This window comes from Cervus canadensis, chromosome 6 (assembly GCF_019320065.1).
Source record: "Cervus canadensis isolate Bull #8, Minnesota chromosome 6, ASM1932006v1, whole genome shotgun sequence".
Taxonomy (NCBI): Eukaryota; Metazoa; Chordata; class Mammalia; order Artiodactyla; family Cervidae; genus Cervus; species Cervus canadensis.
In genome coordinates this window covers 10,116,305-10,138,176 of record NC_057391.1, presented here as the reverse complement: position 1 = coordinate 10,138,176, position 21,872 = coordinate 10,116,305, and the positions used below count along the sequence as shown (strand labels likewise).

Here is a 21,872-nt window from a genome sequence, read left to right as displayed (position 1 = left end):
CAGCAGGGCCTTTAGAAGGCCTGGAAAGTACAGCCATGGGGGTATCGTCCTTGACTCATTTTAATGAAGAAAAAATTTCCTCTAGGAACAAATACGTTTTTAATGAGCCAGTTTCTGACAGATTAAATTATTTTAGTAGTCACTCCAAGTGTATTAATCCTTCACCATCTGTCGCTGTGCCTTATTACAAATTCAAAAACACATTAAGAGCCCCATCACCCACCATCCCAGGGGAATCGTTAATTTGTTCACAAAAGATGAGGACTTAAACATAGATATATGCTTGCCTCTCAATGGGAATAAACATGCCCCACTGATAGGAATTAAAGAAATCGTTGGTTTTTTTCTCCCCCTTCAACCCAGCTTGTTCCCTCGTCAGTACCTTGTACAAATTACTTATACCACTGGAGAGAGGGCATGGCATTACAGTTATTTCTTTAACTTGGTTTTGCTTCTCCTCATTCGTCCTATTTGAAAGCCATGTGCTCACAGTAGAAAACTTTGAGAACAAAAAGTAAAGAAGTCCGAGGTATGAAGAAGAAGGGAGAAGTCTCCCAGAATCCATCCTGCTGTTCAGGCTGACTGCTACACCAGTCTCTAAGGGGCCTGATCCCCGGGGAGGAAGGAGGAAGTGAACAGCTGAAGATGGATTATTTAGCCATGTCTAGAACTGAACTGAACTGAACTGAGAAGCCCCCCACTCCCGTCCCAGGACTCTGGGGCTGGGGGTTTGGGGACAGATGGCAGTAACAAGCTCCATTCCTCACCAAGGGCCCGCCCTACACCTGAGTGGTGGGAGACCCTCGTGAGGCTGAAGTGCTCTGCCCTCTTCCCCGGCCTCCCCTCCCCAGGCGGTTCTGGGCCAGGAGATGCACGGAAGGAGGAGCAGCTCCTCCTGAGCCTGGCAGAGACGGGCAGAGAACAGCGGGTGCTGGGGAAGATGGAGGCTTCACTCCCAGGGCAGTTCATCTCCTGGAGTGTTAGGCCAGACTTGGAAACTGGACGTCCTCGGGGCGAGGACAACGAGGAAGGGCAGTGTGCTCATGAAAACCAGCAGCTTATTGAGGGACTAGTCGAGGGAAGGCGTCTCCCCCGATCCTGGGGCTCACCTCCTGGGCCTCCCACAAAGGGTGTATGGGAGCTGGGGCTCCACCACCAACATGCCCAAGAAGATGGTATTGACCCACGGCCAAGAGAGCAAAGGTGGCTGATGGTTAGGTGACTTCAGATTGCTCCCCCAAAACTTCAGCTGACTCTGTTATGACCACATCCTTCGTTTATTTTGATGGAATTGCTTTCGTTTTTGAGTGCTTTTACTCTGAAGCAAGCAGAAACCAGAGATGGGTGGTGGTTCAAAGGGAAGATGGAAAACAAAGCAAGTAGCAGATGACTTACCACGCACGTCACATCCCCCTGCCTCTCTTCGATGCACTGGGCGTTCACACTGCAAGGGTTCAGTTCTGGATCTCTGCAGTTTCTCTCCATTTTGCATCCCCTCATCTGATCACCGATGTACCCTGGTTTGCAAGGCCCACAGCGATAAGATCCCTGCAAGGAGCAGAGCGAGATGATGAGCTGGGGGCTCGGCCCTGGGAGCAAAGGGCCTATGATGGAGTCTATTTGTATGTGGACTTGATGATGCCAGGACCAAGTGAGCCCCATCCCGGCCTCTGTTGTGTGTGTCTTATAACATCGTGTGAATGTTGAGGGAGACACTAGCAGACTGGAAGCCACAGCCAGCCACAGAGACATGAGAGGATAGAACCAAAGGCAGAAGAAGGCTGGCCGGCGAGCCACTTGGTCTTGCCAGCTCCACTGTGGAGGGCCAGGAGGAAAGGGGTGAAAACCTTAATGAAGTCCTGGGAGGTGGACAGAGAGAATTTACTTTGGGGACAAAGGATATGGCTTGGTTAAAAGGCAAGTTAGAAAAAAATTTTTAATGTTCATTTAAAAAAAAAACTCAAGTGATGAACAGAGAAATGTCGGTGGCCTAGCACTGAGGATTTTTGATGAGGTGGGCTGGTGTGGAAGAAACCTGGCAAATGAGCTGTCAGGTCCATTGGGATAGCACTTCCAAGGCAAGCCTGACTTTTTTCTTAAGACAGCTTTACTAAGATAGAATTTACATACCGTGAAAGACACCCATGTAAAGTATACAATTCAGTGATTTTAGTCACTCACAACTCCTTAATCACTAAGTGCAGAAGATGCTCTCCAGTGATTTTTTTAAAATATTTATTTGGCTGTGCAGGGACTTAGCTGTGGCATACACGATCTTCAGTTGTGGCATGTGGGATCCAGTTCTCTGACCAGATATAGAACCCAGGCCCTCTGCATTGGGAACATGGAGTCTTAGCCACTGGACCACCAAGGAAGTTCCTTTTTTTTTTTTTGCTGCACCACAGGGCTTGTGGGATCTTAGTTCCTTAACCAGGGATTGAACCCAGGCCCTGGAAGAGACCTAACCATTGGACTGCCAGGAAATTCCCTCCAGTGATATTTCTTGGCCTGTTAGCCTCCCTGGACCATGGCCTTTGGTCACTTCTCCCCTCTTCTTTGCTCCTCTGCTCATCTTCCTTCGCCTACTTGTTCATTTTTGAGGTTCTCTAGAGTTCTACTTTCTAGACAATTCCATTGCCTACTTTTCTTCTCCTGGGGTGGCTTTAGTTATTACCTTCATGTCAGTGTCTCCCAGATCTATTTCTGCAGACTAGCTTTCTCCTGGTAAAAAGCTAAGAAGCAGTAAGTCCCAGTATATTAGCAGGCAGAGTCGTGAATAAAAACGGTTCTGCAGGTGAACTGGACATGTGTGGTCTTCGCCTAATTATTTCACTTTACTGTGCCTCAGTTCCTTCAGCTGTAAAATGGGAATAATGATAGTGCCTACCGACAGATTGTTGTAAGGATTAAAATAAATGGCAATATTTATAAAATGCTTTGACATATAAGGAAACTAGGAACCTAGAGATTACAAACCTTTCCCAGGAACATACTCTAAGTGAGAAGCAGTGATATTGTTGTTTGGTTGCTCAGTCATGTCTGACTCTTTCCGACCCCATGGACTGTAGCCCACCAGGCTCCTCGGTCCATGGGATTTCTGAGGCAAGAGTATGTGGAGTGGGTTGCTATTTCCTCCTCCAGGGGGATCTTCTGACCCAGGGATTGAACCCACATCTCCTTCACTGGCAGGTGGATTTTTTTTTAACCGCCGAACCACCAGGGAAGCGAGAAGCAGCAGTAGCTGAAGCCACTAGTTCTTTCCTTACAGTCTACTCGGCTACATCTATCACCTTGGAAAGAGTCAACAGGTACTTCCAGAAATAAAACCCTTTTCCAAAGAGTTAAAATTTAGACCCCTAAGTGTTAAGCAGTTTAATTTAATACAAATGACTTTTGAGAAGTTCTGTAAAAACAATGAATACCATTTGGGAATTGTCACCAGTAAAATGCCTATTCTGGAATACTGAACTATAAATACAAACTAAGAACCTCTTCCTATTTAAAAAAATATAAGAATGATAATATTTTATTAAATAAACACTCGTCCAGAAGAAGCCCAACACTGCAACTTTGAGAGATGATAAAGAACAAGTTTGGCATTTTGAAAATTAATATTTTGGACATGCTACTCTTGCTTGTGAGATCTTAGTTACCAGACCACAGACTGAACCTGTGCCCTCAGCATTGAAAACACACAGTCCTAACCACTGGACTGTCAGGGAATTCCATTATAAAGTTATTCTTATATAAAGAATTACTTATCAATTACTCTTACAGTAAAACCTTTTTCAGTACAAAACTTTTTATTTTTTGGCCATGCTGCATAGCATGTGGGATCTTAGTTCCTCAACCAAGGATTGAACCTGCATCCCCTGCAATGAAAGTGTCGAGCTTTAACCACTGGACCACCAGAGAAGCCCCTCAGCACAAACTTTTATCCTCATTTGCAAATCAAATATATTACGCCCATATGTTCTCTACTGCCCTGGGGTTATGATTTATAGATACACACTTGTTTTAATCACTGGTCATCAATAATAAGAGCCATGAAACATACTTACCAAAGTGTTAATACAGATAGAATTGAGAACACATGCTCCGTTTCGACACTCATCAATATCAGTGCAAACCTAGTGTGGAAGAGTTGAAAGAGGCACACTGTTTAAGTAGACAGGCAAATACATTTTGCTTTGTTCTGACATCTTTGGTTGAAGCGACAACATGGACTTTCAGAGTGGCTGGTCATCAGAGCACTGTTTTAGCCATCTCCCTGTGTTTGCATTGGTCTGGGCTCAACCTAATGCCAAGTGATAGTTGACTCCCTGGTATTTAAAGTTGTTCAGAAACTTAACATGATTAATCTGCTCCACAACCTCAGGAAGGTTCCACTTTACCCTGCCTGGGGCTCATGCACTTCTTCTACCCAAGGATTTCTATCTTTACTCAGTTCTGAAAAACCCCTAGTTCCCCTCTGCTCCTGTTCCTTCTGTTCCTTCTTTGTAACTACACTTAAACAAATATTAGACTTTCTTAATCTCTTTTGACTCTTAACTTCTCATCCCTGTTTTCCATATTTTTCTTTCTCTGTGCTATATTCCAGACGATTTCCTTAGATATACCTTGTAGACAATAAATTCCCTGCTAGCTGTTTCGCTCATCTATTTTATTTTTTATGTCAGTTATTATATTTTTCACTGAATAAATTTTACTTGGTTATTTTTTCAAACCTGACTACATGTATTTTTTCCGCATTGCCCTATCCCTTAACTATGGTATCTATTTTTTCCTTTTTCTCCTTCTGAACTCATTTTATATTTGTCATATCTCCTTAGGGTAGCTTCTTTATATAAATTACATTTTTGTTTATAAGTGTATTCTTAGTGGCCTTGCTTTTGCTTGAGAGTGTCCCATGGGCCCTAAGTTTTGGAGTCTCTTCACAAAGTGGTATCAGCCAGGGCCCTGGGGATTTTACTGCTCTAAGGCTAATTTTTATGTCAATTTTGGGGCTTGTTTCTGCATTCAATCTGTAACACAGATTCAGAGCTCACGACTTTATGTTGTGCAACCTCGGAGCTTTGATTTGCTGTCGGGAACCATGATTTGCTGTCAACCATTTCCCAAAACTGACATCAAGCTTCCTATTGCTTTGCAGGGGGGTGGCTAGGGAAGTTTTTTCATCTCCTTGTAAGGAGGAGGGTAGCTTTCTGAGGCTTCTGGCTTTCTTCAGGGGTACCAGGTCTTTCCAAAAGTATCTGCTATACCCACATAGTGCATGAACCCCAGTGTCCCATTTGGGGGGCCTATACCCATCTCCCATCCCCCATGAGCTGCTGTGGCATCAGCTTCCATCCACAGCTCTGAGTCTGAGTTCCCACTTTGCTTCTAGAACCTGCACATTTCCTTGTATTTCTTTTGATATTGGTCATGCATTAAAATTTATTGTTAAATGTTAGCAAGTTGGCTCCCTTCGACTAGAGTTCCTTCTGCCATACTGGAAATCCACTGGAAGGGCTCCTTCCTAGCTGACATAAGGCACCTTCTATTTCTTTTCGTCTGTTTCCCTTGGCTTAGTCTTGACAATTCTGTCTTTACAGAAGAGGAAATAAAGCTTTAGGTCATTACTCTAATGACTTCTTGCCATCCCTGTGTGTCTAGCTTGGTTCCTTTTTCCAGCCTGAAAAATGATGCCCTCTAGAATTCTTTGATAGGCAGCTAGGAAATAATGAACCTCTGTCCTCTTCAAAGCTAATAATTTCCCTAAGGTAGTAAAATATATTTATAGACCAACCATTTTTAAGTGCTGAATACATCAGAAAGAATTTCATAGTCAGTTAGTTAAATAATGACCAGGATATAGTAGAACATCGGGAAATAAATGGAGACTGTCACAAACTGCTCAAGAGATTTTTGGCAATTTATGGCTGGTATAAGAAGGAAGGGGGGTTTCCCCGAGGGATTATTTCTACTCTTGAAATCCTCTCATCTCTAAAACAGCTTCTGATCAGCAACAATGACTCTATAGAAGTGACCTAATTTTTCAAAGCTTTTATTTGTCTCCCCAGTTCTTAAGTTATTGTGTCACTAATCGTTCAAACGGCTACCGACAAAATAAGCCCGGATCCAGGCACATATCCAGTTTTACTGCCTTCACTGCTTTTCTAAAGATACTCGATGATCCCAGTTGACTAGCTGGCCCCTCACCAGCCTTTATGGACATGTATATCCAGAAATGAGTTGGAAAAGCCTGCTAATGTGCCCATAGCGCCTGAGGACATTCCACACGCCCTTGTGGAATGGAAAAGAGATGGGAACGAACCAAAGGTTTCCTGTTGGCGATTAAAGATCAAAAGACCACCACTTCAGCCCACCTGCTTATTTGTCTTGGCGAAATTGATCCCAACGCCCTGCATCATGGGCCCCGTGAAGCCCACCGGGCAGGCATCACATCTGAAGCCAGGAGCCAGGTTTACACAGCGCACGCCAGGGTAGCAGGGGTGGTATTTGCACTAGAGAGAAACAAAAATTCAGCCTGTAGCCACACAGAGAACACACGCTCAAATGTCCATTCGTCTCTTTGCACAAACTTGTGGAATCACTTAACTATCCATTTTTTGGTGGCTGAAATGATCAAAGGCAATAAAGGCTTCCAATTTCATAGTGACTCACAGAATCCCTGACCCACATGGCCTGGAGGTTGCCTTGTTGTGAGCTTCACTATAGTATAGAATGAAGCACAGCTGAGTGGAAAGGGTCCTAATGTTAACCAGTCTACCTCCCAGGGCAAACTCCCTGATATTCTAACTTGGAATTTAAAAATGTCTGGGAGAGAAAAATGCTCCTGGACCACTTGTCAGGTGGACATTGAGTCCAAAGGCATTATTAAAGCAACTACTCAAAGAAAAAGACCTTGAGAAGATCAAGCCAGGGCAGTTGTCATTTCTTCAGTAAGATGTGATTCATCAGGGGCTGTTACTGACTTTGTACCCTATGAAGCCCATGGCTATTTCAAGGCTCTCACAGTCTAGGAGATTCATTCTTTTTTTTTTTTAAACCACTTCGACTAATGTAAAAAACATGACCACTTCCTGCCCTTTCAAAAGAAGGAAAATTCCAGTTCACAGATAAGATCCACATGCAGTTCTGTGAAACATGTGCAGATGCTCTTCCAAAGGAGGGATAACTAGAAATCATTTTAATTGCTTACTACCTGGGGAGGTAATCGGCTACCACAAGTCTGTAGGATGCCTGTACATAAGCTAGGCTCCTTCCAGCCTTCCTCTGGCCCGAAAGTGTGAAAGAGTTAGTTGCTCAGTTGTGACCGACTCTTTGTGACCCCGTGGACTATAATCTGCCAGGCTCCTCCGTCCATGGGATTCTCCAGGCAAGAATACTGGAGTGGGTGGCCATTCCCTTGCCCAGGGGATCTTCCTGACCCAGTGCTTGAATCCTGTGCATTGACTCCCCTGCACTGCTGGTAGATTCTTTACCATCTGAGCCACCAGGGAAGCCCTCCTCTGCCCTGATGAAAGGACAAAGGCACAAGCTGGGTCAGCCTTGCCACGGGTTACGAACACTGCGTTGAGACTGGACCAGTGACTGGATAACTATAGTCCTGAAACAATCTCTGTCAGAGGCTTTGCCATTTGGCCAAAACAGCCTGTATTTGCCGTATGTGTCTTTCTGGCTCTGTCTCTGGGCACATTTGGTTACTCACAGATTATGGGACCTCCTCAAAAGGTCTTGTTGGTTTGAGATTCCTCTCACTCCTCCATTGAGGAAGCCTGAAGAAATCAGTTGCAACCCCTAAAGTATATACCCTTACCCAGATGGTTCCCTTTCCACATTCACAAGCGTACAATAAACATCACAGTAGTCCCAGAGACTGCTTATAAGAATCAGCGGTAGAGTCGAAGGCTGAAATCTCAGCACTGCAGCGACACGCACCACCGCGGTGGGAAGCCCAGACAGGAGGTACAGTGATGGCGGCCACAACTGCAGGTCGCGTTTCCGCCTCCCCACCACCCACGGGTCTCTTTAGATTCCCGAGGGAGTCGTTTTTATGTGGCCTGGAGGACAACCCAAGTCAACCCTCAATCATGGAGCCGGCTTCCCTTCCCGTAAGCCGTAGGATGGATGCGATACGGAGGCTGTCGAGCTGAGTGTTTACCTCATCCACGTCGGAACAGGCGATCCCGTTTCCGGTGTAGCCCTCGGGGCAGGGTCCGCACTGAAAGCCGTCCCTGGTGTCGGTGCACCGCACGCCGCGGAAACACGGGTTGGAATCACAGCGGCGCACTGGGGGTGTCGGGGATGCCGCGGGTACCACGGGCACCAGGGTGTTGGGGGTTGGAGACTGAAAGCTGAGCGGGCCTAGACAAAAACCATCATCCACAGGTTTCTAAACCACCGGGAAAACAGAGCTGATACAGGATGTGGCTCAGCTTCCCGGTGGCTTTCTTTTCCCTTGCCTCCACCTCGGTGCCAAACCTCCACAAACCGCAGCCGGCGGAGCCTCACCCACCCAGGCCCTTCAGCAGTCCGCACGGGCTTGTCCAACTCAGAAGCATGCCAGTTACTAGAAAAGCACTTACCGCAAGCCTGGCATTCGGCTATGGTGTTTCGCAAAAATGATGTTTCCTTGACCTTTAGAAGTGGGAAGGGGAAAAAAAAAAAGATGGAAAAGGAGTACCTGATGTATAATCCAGGAATGAAAGAATCCATGAGTGGCAAACTATTAAACAGAACCTAAAGGAATGTTAACACAGCCCTGGGTGGCTCCCATTCTGCCTGGAGCCCTGGTGTGTTTATCACCCTGTGGCCCCCCATTCTCAGAGCCCTTTCAGCAGAGCCCCAGGGCAGGAGGCTGCATGGGGCCACCTGAGGTCTGGTTCCAGGCCCTTCCCTGCCTTATCAGCTCCAACAGACAGCGTCTCTGTTACAGGGCTTTTCTGTTGGTCCATCCAGCTTGTTACCTGCTGTCTCAGAAGATCCTTCACCTCTCCCAGTAGCTGGTTTAGCTGTGACATCTGCCCCAAGAACTGCCGATTAAAGTCTCCTATAGGAACAGCAGAAGGAAAGGAGCATCAGAAGGTGACAGCTATTTCTATAGGGACTCAAAAACAAATTATTTCCCAGAGAATTATCATGATGAAAAACTCAGGGTATGAGATTTTAACATGGGGTAACATTCATCTAATTCGCCTAAAAAATAGTGATAATGATGCTGCTGCTCTAGTCCAAATTCCTATGAGTTATACAAATACAAGAGTGATGAAGTTACCTCTTGCCCTGGACTTTGGCACAAAAGCCTGATTTCTGTAGACACACCCTATAGGACTGCCCTGCTGACAGCCCACCCTTCGGGGACAGGACCCAGCCCATGACGGGCCTGGGGGTTTATTGATGGAGGTGAGCAAACGGCCCGAGCACACACACCTGTGTTTGTGGTGGCCAGTGGCTCGCTCTGCTGCAGGAAGCAGTCTTGCAGGCTGGCCACCTGGATCAGCGAGCCTCTCACCACCAGCTTCAGCTCTTCCAAAGAGTCCTGGAAGAAATTGGATTCATACCACACATTGCTGATGCCATTCAAAAGCCAGTGGGCATGCAGACTCACAATTTTCATAACACAGTAGGCCTGAATACTTGGACTCTGACATCTTACATAATTTTGTGGGTTTGCATTTTTTCCTGAAGCCCGCGAGCCCTGCCCTTCTGACTGAAGCAAATATGGAAGCAGCCAGCAGCTTAGGAGAGTGCTGGCCTCCAGTGTGGTCTGAGAGTTCATCAAGGTGACTTGGAGAAAAGAAAAGGCCCTTTTCCTTCATGGTAAACAAGTTCTTTTGTGGTAGGAGCCTCTTAAGAATTGTGTGTTTATGGAGTTTAGATTGGAATGAGTAAGACATTGATCCCAATTTTAAACACTATTATTTTTAGGATGTCTTGGCTCCAGGTTTTAGCAAAGTCTCCGGTTTCCTTGGATTATGAGAAAGAATACATAGTATATTCTATGATGTACATTTTTGTACGTTTTCATATATTTTCACATTACTGGATGATAGCAATCATTCATTGTTAGTCAAGTTAATTTTCTCACCCCTTAATTTTGTAGCTTTTACCTGTACCCATTATTTTATACACAGATGATAGAAACGTTTATGTTAACTGCTGATGTGAGGTCTTCATCCTTATTTTAGAAATGAGCACGCTGACGATTTTCAGAGGGACTCTGCTTTTCAATTTAGTTAAGATGTATGCAACACGGTTTATGTAACAGATATTGTGTTGGAACCAGACCATAAATTCTATGGAGGCCATGACTATTTTGCCAACTATGGGATACCTAATGCCTAGAATGTGCATATTGACTGATTGATTGATTAAATGAGAAGATGAATATGAAGATAGAGCATTGTGGTCCTTGCTGACAATCAAAGGAAGTAGAATCTGGGGGGAAAAAACCCAAAAAATTTCATCTATTTCTGATGACCTTGGCTTTTAGAAATTGACTTATTTGGTGGTGGATACTAATTTCTAAAATACTGACATAATTTCTTACTGTCATTCTGACTATCTGGGATACTTTGGGGATTCAGAAATAGAATTCAGCGTATCTCCTCATTTTTTTTTCTCTTTCCATAAATCTACACTAAATATATGTATATATATATATGTATGTGTATATATATATATCTTTCTCTCACTCTCCAAATGTAGATTTCAGTCTTGAAATTTCTGCTTGAAAATGCTCTCTATATTTTAAGCACAAATTCTAGTATCTGATTCATAGTTTTTATATTATTATCTAAAGTTTCTCAGCATTCCTAGTTATAACCGAAATTGCTGTTTATAACCTGCTTCTTTGTACAAAGGGCTCAGAACACCTTGGTACTGGGTTGGCCAAAAAGCTTGTTCAGATTTTTCCCATAACATTGTGCAGGAAAACCCAAATCAACTTTCTGGTCAACACTATACAAGCATATATAAATAAGTTAAAGCACATATAATAATGAAACAGAAATGGAAAATTGTGATTGTGATAAATAAGACAACAACAATATGGGCCACAGTGGATGAACATGGTTATTGATTTTGGCACTGACTTCCATATCAGATGAAATTCAGGAACTATGACCAATTATAGTAATTATTGGAAAAGACAAAGAATACTAATTATTTATAGGAAATGGAGTATTTCCTCCATTTCCTATAAATAATAAAATTATATTTTGTTTTTTAACAAAAGTATAAAGGAATACATGTGGCAATTTCTACAGTAGGTGCAAGGACATAATGGAAAAAATACCACCAACTAAAACAGAAGACAGAAGTGATGTGATATGTAAGGCCTCGTGGAAGTAAGTTGGCAATAAGGTTCTTTTTGTTAGAGATGCTCTAGTAAGACCTATGGAAAATGTTGTTCCTGGTGTTTGGCAAGTTCCAATCATTCTTTTTTACTTCTATTAAAAAACTATACTTTTATGAAAGATTAAAAATAGATCATCTTACAGCAATAAGATAGTTTAAAAGTTTTTGCTATTCCTTTTCTACTTTATAATTATATGCCCAAAGTCTCCACTTATCTAAAGGAGTAGTAGCTCTTAATTTTGACTTCACATTAGAATCAGTATTTTTAAAAGGACTGATGCCGAGGCACCACCTCCATAGACTGATTTGTCTGGAGGGTGAGCCATCTAGCAGTTGGTTTTTAAGTGCAGTAAGTGGTTCTAATATGCAATCAGAATTAGACCCATTCTTGACCTCAACCTACTCTTCTGCATTCTCAGAAACCATCTTTCCACTTTGGAGAATGGTCTGTGGGTTCTTACGTGTGCCTTCCTCTGGAAAGTCCTCAGTTCCACAGCCTCGGGACTCTGGGCGAGGCCGGAGAAGGCTCTGGGGAGGTTGTGGATGGAGTCCACTCGGGTGCAGTCCAGGAACAGCTCCACGGAGCCGGCACCCCGGTGCAGGTTGGTCAGTCTCAGCAGCAGCCTGTGCCTCCTGCCGTCAGCCAGCTGCAGGTTGTTGAAAACCACCAAGTGAATCCTCCCATCGTTCTTCAGGTAACGGAGGACGGCTGGAAGCAAGCACCGACCAGTGAATGATGAGAGAAGGGAAGAGGGGGTGGCCCTGTGCCGAACAGCCTCCAGGTGACAATGACAAGGCCAGGTCATCGGAAAGATGCACGCAAGTCAGAACCATAAATGTTCAACGTTTTGTGTGCACTGGCCACCCACTGTTGCTGGGGATGTTTTGTGCTCATGAAAAGAGATGATAAGTAGTAAATTTGAAAACAAACAAGATAATTTCAGATAATGATGAATACACTAAATAAGCAGAACACACTGAAAGTCAATTAACATCCAAGTAAGCTCCTGAGGGCATGAATTCATTAATTCTCCAACACTTCCTGAGCACTACTACGGGGATGGGTGCTGCCCTTCATTGTCTTAAACATTTATATTCTATTCATTGCAACCCTATGAAACTGGAATTAACTACAGGTGAGGAAAGTGAAGCTCAGATAAGTGAAGTAACTTGCTCAAGGATATAGTAAGTGACAGGCTAGAATTTAAAGCCGAGTGTGGTTTATTCCATGGCTAAAGAATGCTAGGCCTGGATGGGGTTTTGTAAGCATATGTTGAATCAGGTGTAATCCGTTGTATTATCCCTCAGTAAAACCTATTTTCAAATTTTAACAATGCTCAGAAAACCAAAGGTATCCATGGATGCAAAAGAAAGACTCCATGGGAGATCCACTGCCTTACATAAAAAGACATTCTCAGTATCATGTTGAGTGAAAAAAAGCTACAGGTCAGTATAGGTTCGCTCCAAAAAAAACTATGTATGCATGTACATACAGTATACACACAAATACAGAAAGTTAGAAGAAAATATTTGTACGGTCATTTCTGGGTGTCTGGTGATATGTGTTTCTTTTTTCTTCATTTTCATTGTCTGATTTTTCTATACAAGAAACGTATGCAAGTAAACCTACGAGCTGCTGATGGCATGCCTTGGACTTTATTGTGGGAAGACCCTGTTATTTAAAAATGGCTCAACTGAAATATATGGAGAATGTGGGGTGTGTCCAAGAGGACAGAGAACAAATGCACAGAAATACTGTCAGCCTTGCACAGAGTCTCCAGAACTTTATGATTGGCTCTATCTTGGCTTTATGGCTATGCTTCCTCTTGTTTTACATTGGTTCTTCATTGAATGGTACTCAGGGAAAAAGAGTTCCAGCGCCCTCTTCCAGCACATTACTGCACTGTTTGAATGCACCATGGCAGCTATCATCACCTTACTTGTGAGCGAGCCAGTTGGTGTGCTTTATATCCGTTCATGTCGAGTATTGATGCTTTCTGATTGGTACACCATGCTTTACAACCCAAGTCCGGATTACGTTACCACAGTGCACTGTACTCATGAAGCTGTCTACCCATTATACACCATTGTATTTATCTATTATGCATTCTGCTTGGTATTAATGATGCTACTCCGACCTCTTCTGGTTAAAAAGATTGCCTGTGGGTTAGGGAAGTCTGATCGATTTAAAAGTATTTATGCTGCACTTTACTTCTTCCCAATTTTAACCGTGCTTCAGGCAGTTGGTGGAGGCCTTTTATACTATGCTTTCCCATACATTATATTAGTATTATCTTTGGTTACTCTGGCTGTGTACATGTCGGCTTCTGAAATAGAGAACTGCTATGATCTTCTGGTCAGAAAGAAAAGACTCATTGTTCTCTTCAGCCACTGGCTACTCCATGCCTATGGGATCATCTCCATTTCCAGAGTGGATAAACTTGAGCAAGATTTACCCCTTTTGGCATTGGTACCCACACCAGCCCTTTTTTACTTGTTCACTGCAAAATTTACCGAGCCTTCACGGATACTCTCAGAAGGAGCCAATGGACACTGAATGTAAAATGCCAAAAAAAACCTAAGAAGTGTTCTTAATTTAAAAAAAAAGTAAAATAAAAAAATGTATTAGTACTCTTCTGTCGTACAAGGGAATATAACTGTCAGTACATCTGATGTTTTGGGGAGTTTGTTGTTTTCTTTTTTCAATTTAACAGAATTTATGGTTTCAAGGAAAATGCAAAATACCATAATTCTCCATTATGTACAATAACACACTACACTTACAGCACTCTGTTCTATTCCACTGGAGGCCTATTAGGAAGCACTTACCTCTTGCAACAATTTAACTATTCTTTAGAGCAAAATCATGTTTCTGTGTACCTAGCAATGTGTGATGTTCCTATTTTTATTAAGAAAAACTATTAACAAGTATAATCTGAAATCCTTAACATTGGCATAATTGTGCATGCCCATTGTGTTTTACTTTGTTTTTCAAATATACTGAATTATAAAGTCAAGCATATTTGTGGGGTCTGATAGCAAACAGAAATAAAGTATGTTGTTTTTGTTATCTATTTATTTTCACCAATACAGTATTTTGATCTACTACAAAAATAGAGCATAATTTATATAACAGGTTTTTTGTTTTTAGGTAGTTTTGTTGATGATATCCTCAGGTTATTCCTCTCCTGTAAAGAAAAACATTAATAAAAAGCTTAACTACAAAAAAAAAAAAAAAGAAACGTATGCATCACTTATATAATACAAAAAAAGTTTAAAAAAAAGAATTCCACATGTAAACCCAGAGTGTGCTACAATCAATCTGTATGATTCACAGCAAGCAACTGGGACCATCTCTCTTCGGGCGCCTCTTCTGTGAGGTGTAAATGCCAACTTGGTGCTGCCCAGGCAGGAATACCTGTTTACGCTGTGGAATTGCCAGAGAAAACAATCACCACTTTGAAATTTAAGGGTGTTTTTGAAGACTTCCTCCAAATACACTCGACTTTCTAGGTTGATTTCCCCACCCTTCTACAATCTGCCTAGATTTTCTTTTCCATTTGACCATGGCTAGAGGGGGGCCAGTTGGCATCTGAGTCCGTGGTATAGAGAGAAGCCAGGAGGCGCCAGGAGATCTTCCCTCATGCCCATGGGACCACTACCACTTGCTTACTGAGAGAGAAGAACTGGTGAGACCCGGCAGGACAGACTGCCTAGAAGGCCTTTCTATGACTATAGGACAACACTATGCTTCTGAAGCAAAGTATTGGTAAGACTGAAATGTGGAATGAGGAGAAAGAAAATAGACGTGGGTAGACATTCTTGAGGTATTTTAAATATGGGATACAACAGTATTTTTGCCCCTTTTTTAATATTGTTGAGAATTTATAATAGTAACAGCATGGCTTGAAATTTGAGGCATAAAGTACACAAAAGAGGGGGTAAATTGAGCCCAAACATATGCACTAATTCAATATTTTAAAACCTCCACTCCTTTACTTTTGAAATAGTTTTGTAAATCCCCAGCATTTTTACGGGCCAATGAAAACACTACTCAGACCACCAAACCTCAACCCGGTCACAGACACATACATACTCAGGATCTCCTTATTTTCCTTTCAGCCACAACCTCTGTTCCTCATATTAATGGTTTAAGAGGATACGTAGAGTAGCTTAAAACAAATACTCGTGGTTTTTCTCCCCCAACTGAGATTTCTGGTGGAATTCAAAGGAGACATATTTTAGCGGACCTCTTGCCTGTTTTTAGCAGGCCTTCCAGGCCATGTGGGTCATGATTTATTTTCATAACTGAATTGCTAAGTTTAATTTTACAAATACTACCTAGTGGAGTAATTTCCACCTAACAGGTGCACATTAAATGTTGTGAATATGAACTTTCAATGAGATGACTGCATTGAAAGCTTTTCACATATAAATCGAAAAGTTTAGAGTGGCAATTTAACATCTACTGCAGACAGCCAAACCTGCTATTGTGTCCATGCTGTCTTTTAAGGGCATTCCACACTTCTGCCTTGCTTGGCGTTGCAGTGCAACGCTGAATTAGGTTCCTCCCGCTCCCAGATCTTGCAACAAGAGCAAGAGGGGGAGAAAAAAAAGGAAAAGAATTATGGAAACTACCCTCTTCGCAAGGTCTGTTAGCAGAAAAATTATCAAGTGCTTCGACATTTACTATTCTTCACACTTGATCCAATAATTCTCATTTTGCTTATGGCTTTCATTTTTCTTTTTTATTGCAAGTTCCTTACTTCAGTGCTTCTGTACTTATTTTAGCTTCAGAGCAGTAACATTTCCCAGAGAGTCGACAGGCACCTGCTCAAAAAACACGTATCCCCCCCAGTCATACCGAGACTAGAGACAGACTCAGCAAGCCAGGAGGCCGCAGCCTGGGACCCTCCCCGAGCAGCTTCAGCAGCAGCCCCGGCAAGAGGGAGAGCGCAGACCCAGCTCCCATCCCCTCACCAGTGCTCACCTCACCCCGTCTTAGCCCCCTCCCCTTCACACATACACACACAGGGAGCATCGCAGAGGGCAGAACACCAGTCGGCCAGCAGGACATCACTGCGCCTCTGGAAGGAATGCAGTCAGGCCCGGGAGCTGGGAGGAGCAGTCTTCCTTCGCTGCATCCCACCCCTGCCCCTCGGCACCCCAGGGAGCATTGCACTCAGGAAGCAGCCGTCACTGGGGACAGCTCTGCTTCTTCAGCTGAGGCACATTCCGCTCTGCTTATTTCTCACGGAAACAAGTTAGCCTGGTGATTCCAACCTGCTTCTCTCTCAGGGTGAGCACCAAGAACCCGTCTGATTAGAACCAAAGGCTGCGGGTCTTCAAACACGTTTCTGTCTCTACGCTGTTCCATCTCTGGGTTTCTCTGCCAGATTCCTGACTCATCTTCCTGCTCAGGGTCTTTTCCTGTGCAGTTTTTCTGGACGGACAGCTTGACATGCCTACATGACTGTTCTGATCAAACAACTACCTTCTCAGTGCAACACACAAGCGAGCCAATGGAATCCTTCACCAGCTCCCTAGTGGTTCCCAATTAATGTGTAACTTATCCCAGGACTGGCCTAACCTTCTAGCCACCTTCCATTCTGCTGATGACTGCCAAGCTGAACAACCTGTTTTAACAACCCGTTTTCACGCCTCTCTAGCTTTCCCCAGCCTCTCTCATCCTTTTCTTTCTGTGCAGAATATTCTCTTCTCCCTCCCTCTCCTTCCTGCTCCATCACTGCTACAAATCGAAAGCCAGGATCCAGCTCAGATGCACCTGACTCCCTCTAGTCTTCCATCTTCCTCATGACTGGAAGTTATCTGCCTCATCATGTTCCCTTAGTACTTTCTCGGTGCTTTGATAGCTGGACTTTTCCAGCCAAAACTCAGAGACTTCAATCCCTGTGTCACCCTGAGTCCAGTTTTTAAACTATTAAAAGGATTTAATAAGACCTGTCCTTCCTACTTCATTTTCTGTTCAGTGGTGATTAAATAAGAAAATGCAAAACTATAAGCTGCTACACACATGTAGGTACAATTATATTTGCTTATTTCTTATCTTCTCTACTAGAGCATAAACTCTTGGGACAAGGAGTCTATTTCTTACTAATTTTCCCATACACCACAGCATCTGAGAACACCAAATACAACTGTTTGTTGAATGAAAAATTGATAAAATATAATATTCTTGTGTTTACTCTGACTTTTTAAAACCCACAGTCTTAAAAAAAAAAAAAAAGAGCAGTTTCTATTGGTTTACTTATATAAATCCTTCCCTTCTAAACTTAGCATCTTTGTGTACTTGAGAATCTGGAGCCTGATTTTATGACTACATTTCCATGTCCAGGTAATAACCTGACAGAGGAACCACATAACCTAGCCTGATTAAATGCCATCCCAGTGACTGGAAGGAGATGAAGCAGCAAACCCAAGCAATGAAGATTTGAAATATTGCTATCATCTTGAGAAAGAATTTTCAAAAGGTGCTTTTTGAAAAGTGGATGGACATGGTAGTCAAAAATATTATGATGTGTTGAATGTCAAAGCTATGAAGTAGGCTGCCAGGTTTAAAGAACTGGAAATGATAATATTTTGCCTGCTTGGGCTAAGGAGTTCAGAGTGACGTGGCCTGCTGGGGCAGCGAACTCGGCAAGGTAGTCCGGGGCTTTCTGCTTTGCTTGGCAAATGGCTTTGCTCTTTGGCACTTTTAAAGATATGATGAAAGCTGCTGCTGTCAACCTTTCCTCTTCTTCTTAAATAATTGTATATTAAAAGAGCCTTCTTGCCATTAATGTCTCTTGTGATGGATGTTCTTGTTTGCCTTGACTCATTTGTCTTTATGCCCTATACACTGGATCTTTGTAACTTTAGTGCTTTGGAAATACATATAAAAGGGAAACGATCAAATTGCTTTTCCTGAAAGTACTGTGGGTGACTCCCAGGTGTGATAAATGCAGTATGTGTGTTTGGAAATTCTTTTCATAGCAGTTTCAACCAATGTAAAGTTTACAGAATACACACGGAGCAAAGAAACCATCCAGTGAAAGGAAGCACAGCAAGTATAATGAACTAGAGGGCTCTATGCTTGGATAAGTTACGAGGCATCACTACACAACTACCTGGTGGGGAGACAGTAGTAAGTGTGCACAGAATCTCAAGGTCACCTTACAGGAGAAAATTACAAAGCAACTTTGATGCCCATGGAACTCTCTCTAGCCTTAGCAGAGCCACAGAATATTAGCATTATAAGTCATCCAGCTTAATATCTCACTCCACAAATCCCTTCAATAAAAATGTAGCCTCTACCAGCACATTTCCAGTAACAAAGAACTCATTACTTTGCAGAAAAACCCATTTCACTTTTGGATTGCTCCCCAAGATTTTCCTAATTCAGAGCCAGTATCTGTTTCCTCTGCCTTACACCAGTGTGTCCTAATTTTACTCTTCACAACTATAGACAGATTTAATCTTATCCTCAATCAAAGTGATATTCTTCAAATATTTTTAAGGCAACTTTCATCTCTCTCATGTCTTCTGTTTGACTCCTTGATTTCTCCAGTTCCTTTAACTTTTTGACTTGTGGTATTAAAAAAAAACAAACTAGGACTCAGAAAGGTGCCAGTTTAGTGACTCTCTTCAAAGTAATCTCTGACTTGACAATGTGCCTATGAAATGTGCTCACAACCAGACACAGTATACTAGATGTGGCTGGATAATTAAGAATCCAGGGGGACTACTAGCTTCCACAAATCTGGTTACATGTACATATTAATGTACAATTAATAGAAGAAAACAATAGAGTGGGAAAGACCAGAGATCTCTTCAAGAAAATTAGTTTTACCAAGACAACATTTCATGCAAAGATGGGCACAATAAAGGACAGAAATTGTATGGACCAAACAGAAGCAGAACATGTTAAGAAGAGGTGGCAAGAATACACAGAAGAACTATACAAAAAAGATCTTCATGACCCAGATAACCAAGATGGTGTGATCACTCACCTAGAGCTAGACATCCTGGAATGTGAAGTCAAGTGGGCCTGAGGAAGTATCACTATGAACAAAGCTAGTGGAGGTGACGGAATTCCAGTTGAGCTATTTCAAATTCTAAAAGATGATGCTGTGAAAGTGCTACACTCAAGATGCCAGCAAATTTGGAAAACTCAGCAGTGGCCACAGGACTGGAAAAGGTCAATTTTCATTCCAATTCCAAAGAAAGGCAATGCCAAAGAAAGTTCAAACTACCGCGCAATTTCACTCATCTCACACACTAGCAAAGTAATGCTCAAAATTCTCCAAGTCAGTCTTCAATAGTACGTGAACTGTGACCTTTCAGATGTTCAAGCTGGATTTAGAAAAGGCAGAGGAACCAGAGATCAAATTGCCAACACCCGTTAGATCATCGAAAAAGCAAGAGAGTTCCAGAAAAACATCAATTTCTGCTTTATTGACTATGCCAAAGACTTTGACTGTGTGGATCACAACAAACTGTGGAAAATTCTTCAAGAGATAGGAATACCAGACCACCTTAACTGCCTCCTGAGAAATCTGTATGCTGGTCAAGAGGCAACAGTTAGAACTGGACATGGAACAACAGACCTATTCCAAATCGGGACAGGAGTATGTCAAGGTTGTATATTGTCACCCCGCTTATTTAACTTATATGCAGAGTACATCATGCAAAATGCCAGGCTGGATGAAGCACAAGCTAGAATCAAGATTGCCGGGAGAAATATCAATAACCTCAGACATGCAGATGACACCACCCTTATGGCAGAAAGTAAAGAAGAACTAAAGAGCCTCTTGATGAAAATGAAAGAGGAGAGTGAAAAAGTTGGCTTAAAGCTCAACATTCAGAAAACTAAGATCATGGCATCTGGTCCTATCACTTCATGGCAAATGGATGGGGAAGCGATGGAAACAGTGAGAGACTTTGTTTTCTTAGGCTCCAAAATCACTGCAGATGGTGACTACAGCCATGAAATTAAAAGACGCCTGCTCCTCGGAAGAAAAACTATGACAAACCTAGACAGCATATTAAAAAGGAGAGACATTACTTTGCCAACAAAGGTCTGTCTAGTCAAAGCTATGGTTTTTCCAGTAATAATGTATGGATGTGAGAGTTGGAGTATAAAGAAAGCTGACTGCTGAAGAACTGATACTTTTGAAATGTGGTGTTGGAGAAGGCTCTTGAGAGTCCCTTGGATGGCAAGATCAAACCACTTCATCCTAAAGGAGACCAGTCCTGAATATTCATTGGAAGGACTTGATGCTGAAGTTGAAACGCCAATACTTTGGCCACCTGATGCAAAGAACTGACTCACTGGAAAAGACCCTGATGCTGGGAAAGATTGAAGGCAGGAGTAGAAGGGGATGACAGAGGATGAGATGGTTGGAAGGCATCACCGACGTGATGGACATGAGTTTGAGCAAGCTCCAGAAGCTGGTGATGGACAGGGAAGCCTGGTGTGCTGTAGTCCATGGGGTTGCAAAGAGTCAGACATGACTGAGCAACTGAACTGAACTGACTGAACTGAAAATTTAAGAACCTTTTAAAAAATTTGCATCACCCTATCTGTTCTTTCATTCAGCAAACATTTTTGAGCAACTAGTAAGTGCCAGGCACTGAGCTCAACACTGGGTGGTTCTTCACACTGTTGATTAGAGTGCTTAGGGTGTTGTTGCTGGTGTTGTCGTTTAGTCGCTCAGTCGTGTCCGACTCTCTGCGACCCCATGGACTGCAGCATGGCAGGCTTCTGTGTCCTTCACTATCTCCCAGAGTTTGTTCAAACTCGTGTGCCATCGGTGATGCCATCCAACCATCTCATCCTCTGTCTCTCCTCCTGCCTTCAATCTTTCCTAGCATCAGGGTTTTTTCCAATGACTTGGCTCTTCGCATCAGGTGGCCAAAGTATTAGGGTTTCAGCTTCAGCACCAGTCCTTCCAAAGACTATTCAGGACTGATTTCCTGTCCAACTCTCATATCCATACTGACTACTGGAAAAAATCATAGCTTTGACTAGATGGACCTTTGTCAGCAATGTGATGTCTCTGCTTCTTAATACGCTGTCTAGGTTTGTCATAGTTTTTCTTCCAAGGAGCAAGCATTTTTTAATTTCATGGCTGCAGTCACCATCTGCAGTGACTCTGGAGCCCAAGAAAATAAGTCACTGTTTCCATTGTTTCCCCATCTATTTGCCATGAAGTATGGTACTAGATACCACGATCTTAGTTTTTGGATCTCCCACAACCTGTATATCTGCAATTTACTTTTCACTGCTAGAGAAAGCATTTACAATTATTGTTAAATTTCATCTGATTGTGGCTTGTTGTGTCAGCTTGGTAAGACCTTGGAAATCTTGATGATGGCATCCTATATGTTCAACTGTCTTTTCCAGCTTTGTGCCAGTTGCAAACATGATAAAATACTGTCTATGTTTTCACCCAAGTCACCGATTCATTGAGAAGTTCAATGCCGAAGACAAAGCCTTGCCTGAAAAC

The 21,872-nt window shown here is 42.8% G+C and overlaps 2 protein-coding genes across 2 annotated transcripts in view; one reads left to right on the top strand and one right to left on the bottom strand.

Moving 5' to 3' along the window:
- The window catches only part of THBS4 (thrombospondin 4), a 54,381-nt gene that overhangs the window by 16,206 nt on the left and 16,303 nt on the right, over window positions 1-21,872 (bottom strand). Inside the window, exons 3-10 of the mRNA XM_043470764.1 lie at window positions 11,826-12,073; window positions 9,436-9,544; window positions 8,973-9,055; window positions 8,592-8,643; window positions 8,168-8,370; window positions 6,369-6,506; window positions 4,062-4,130; window positions 1,396-1,548 (exon numbers count right to left, since the gene is read on the bottom strand). Of these exons, the coding sequence (XP_043326699.1) occupies window positions 1,396-1,548; window positions 4,062-4,130; window positions 6,369-6,506; window positions 8,168-8,370; window positions 8,592-8,643; window positions 8,973-9,055; window positions 9,436-9,544; window positions 11,826-12,073 (1,055 nt within the window). The remainder of the gene's footprint in view (window positions 1-1,395; window positions 1,549-4,061; window positions 4,131-6,368; window positions 6,507-8,167; window positions 8,371-8,591; window positions 8,644-8,972; window positions 9,056-9,435; window positions 9,545-11,825; window positions 12,074-21,872) is intronic.
- Window positions 12,988-14,602, top strand: LOC122443020 (JNK1/MAPK8-associated membrane protein-like). The gene has a single exon (XM_043470765.1). It carries the CDS (start codon window positions 13,004-13,006, stop codon window positions 13,919-13,921), a length of 918 nt encoding a protein of 305 aa, XP_043326700.1. The 5' UTR covers window positions 12,988-13,003; the 3' UTR covers window positions 13,922-14,602.

Coding starts and splice junctions, on each gene's coding strand:
- LOC122443020 (XM_043470765.1), top strand. CDS start 13,004: ATGGCATGCCTTGGACTTTATTGTGGGAAGACCCTGTTATTTAAAAAT.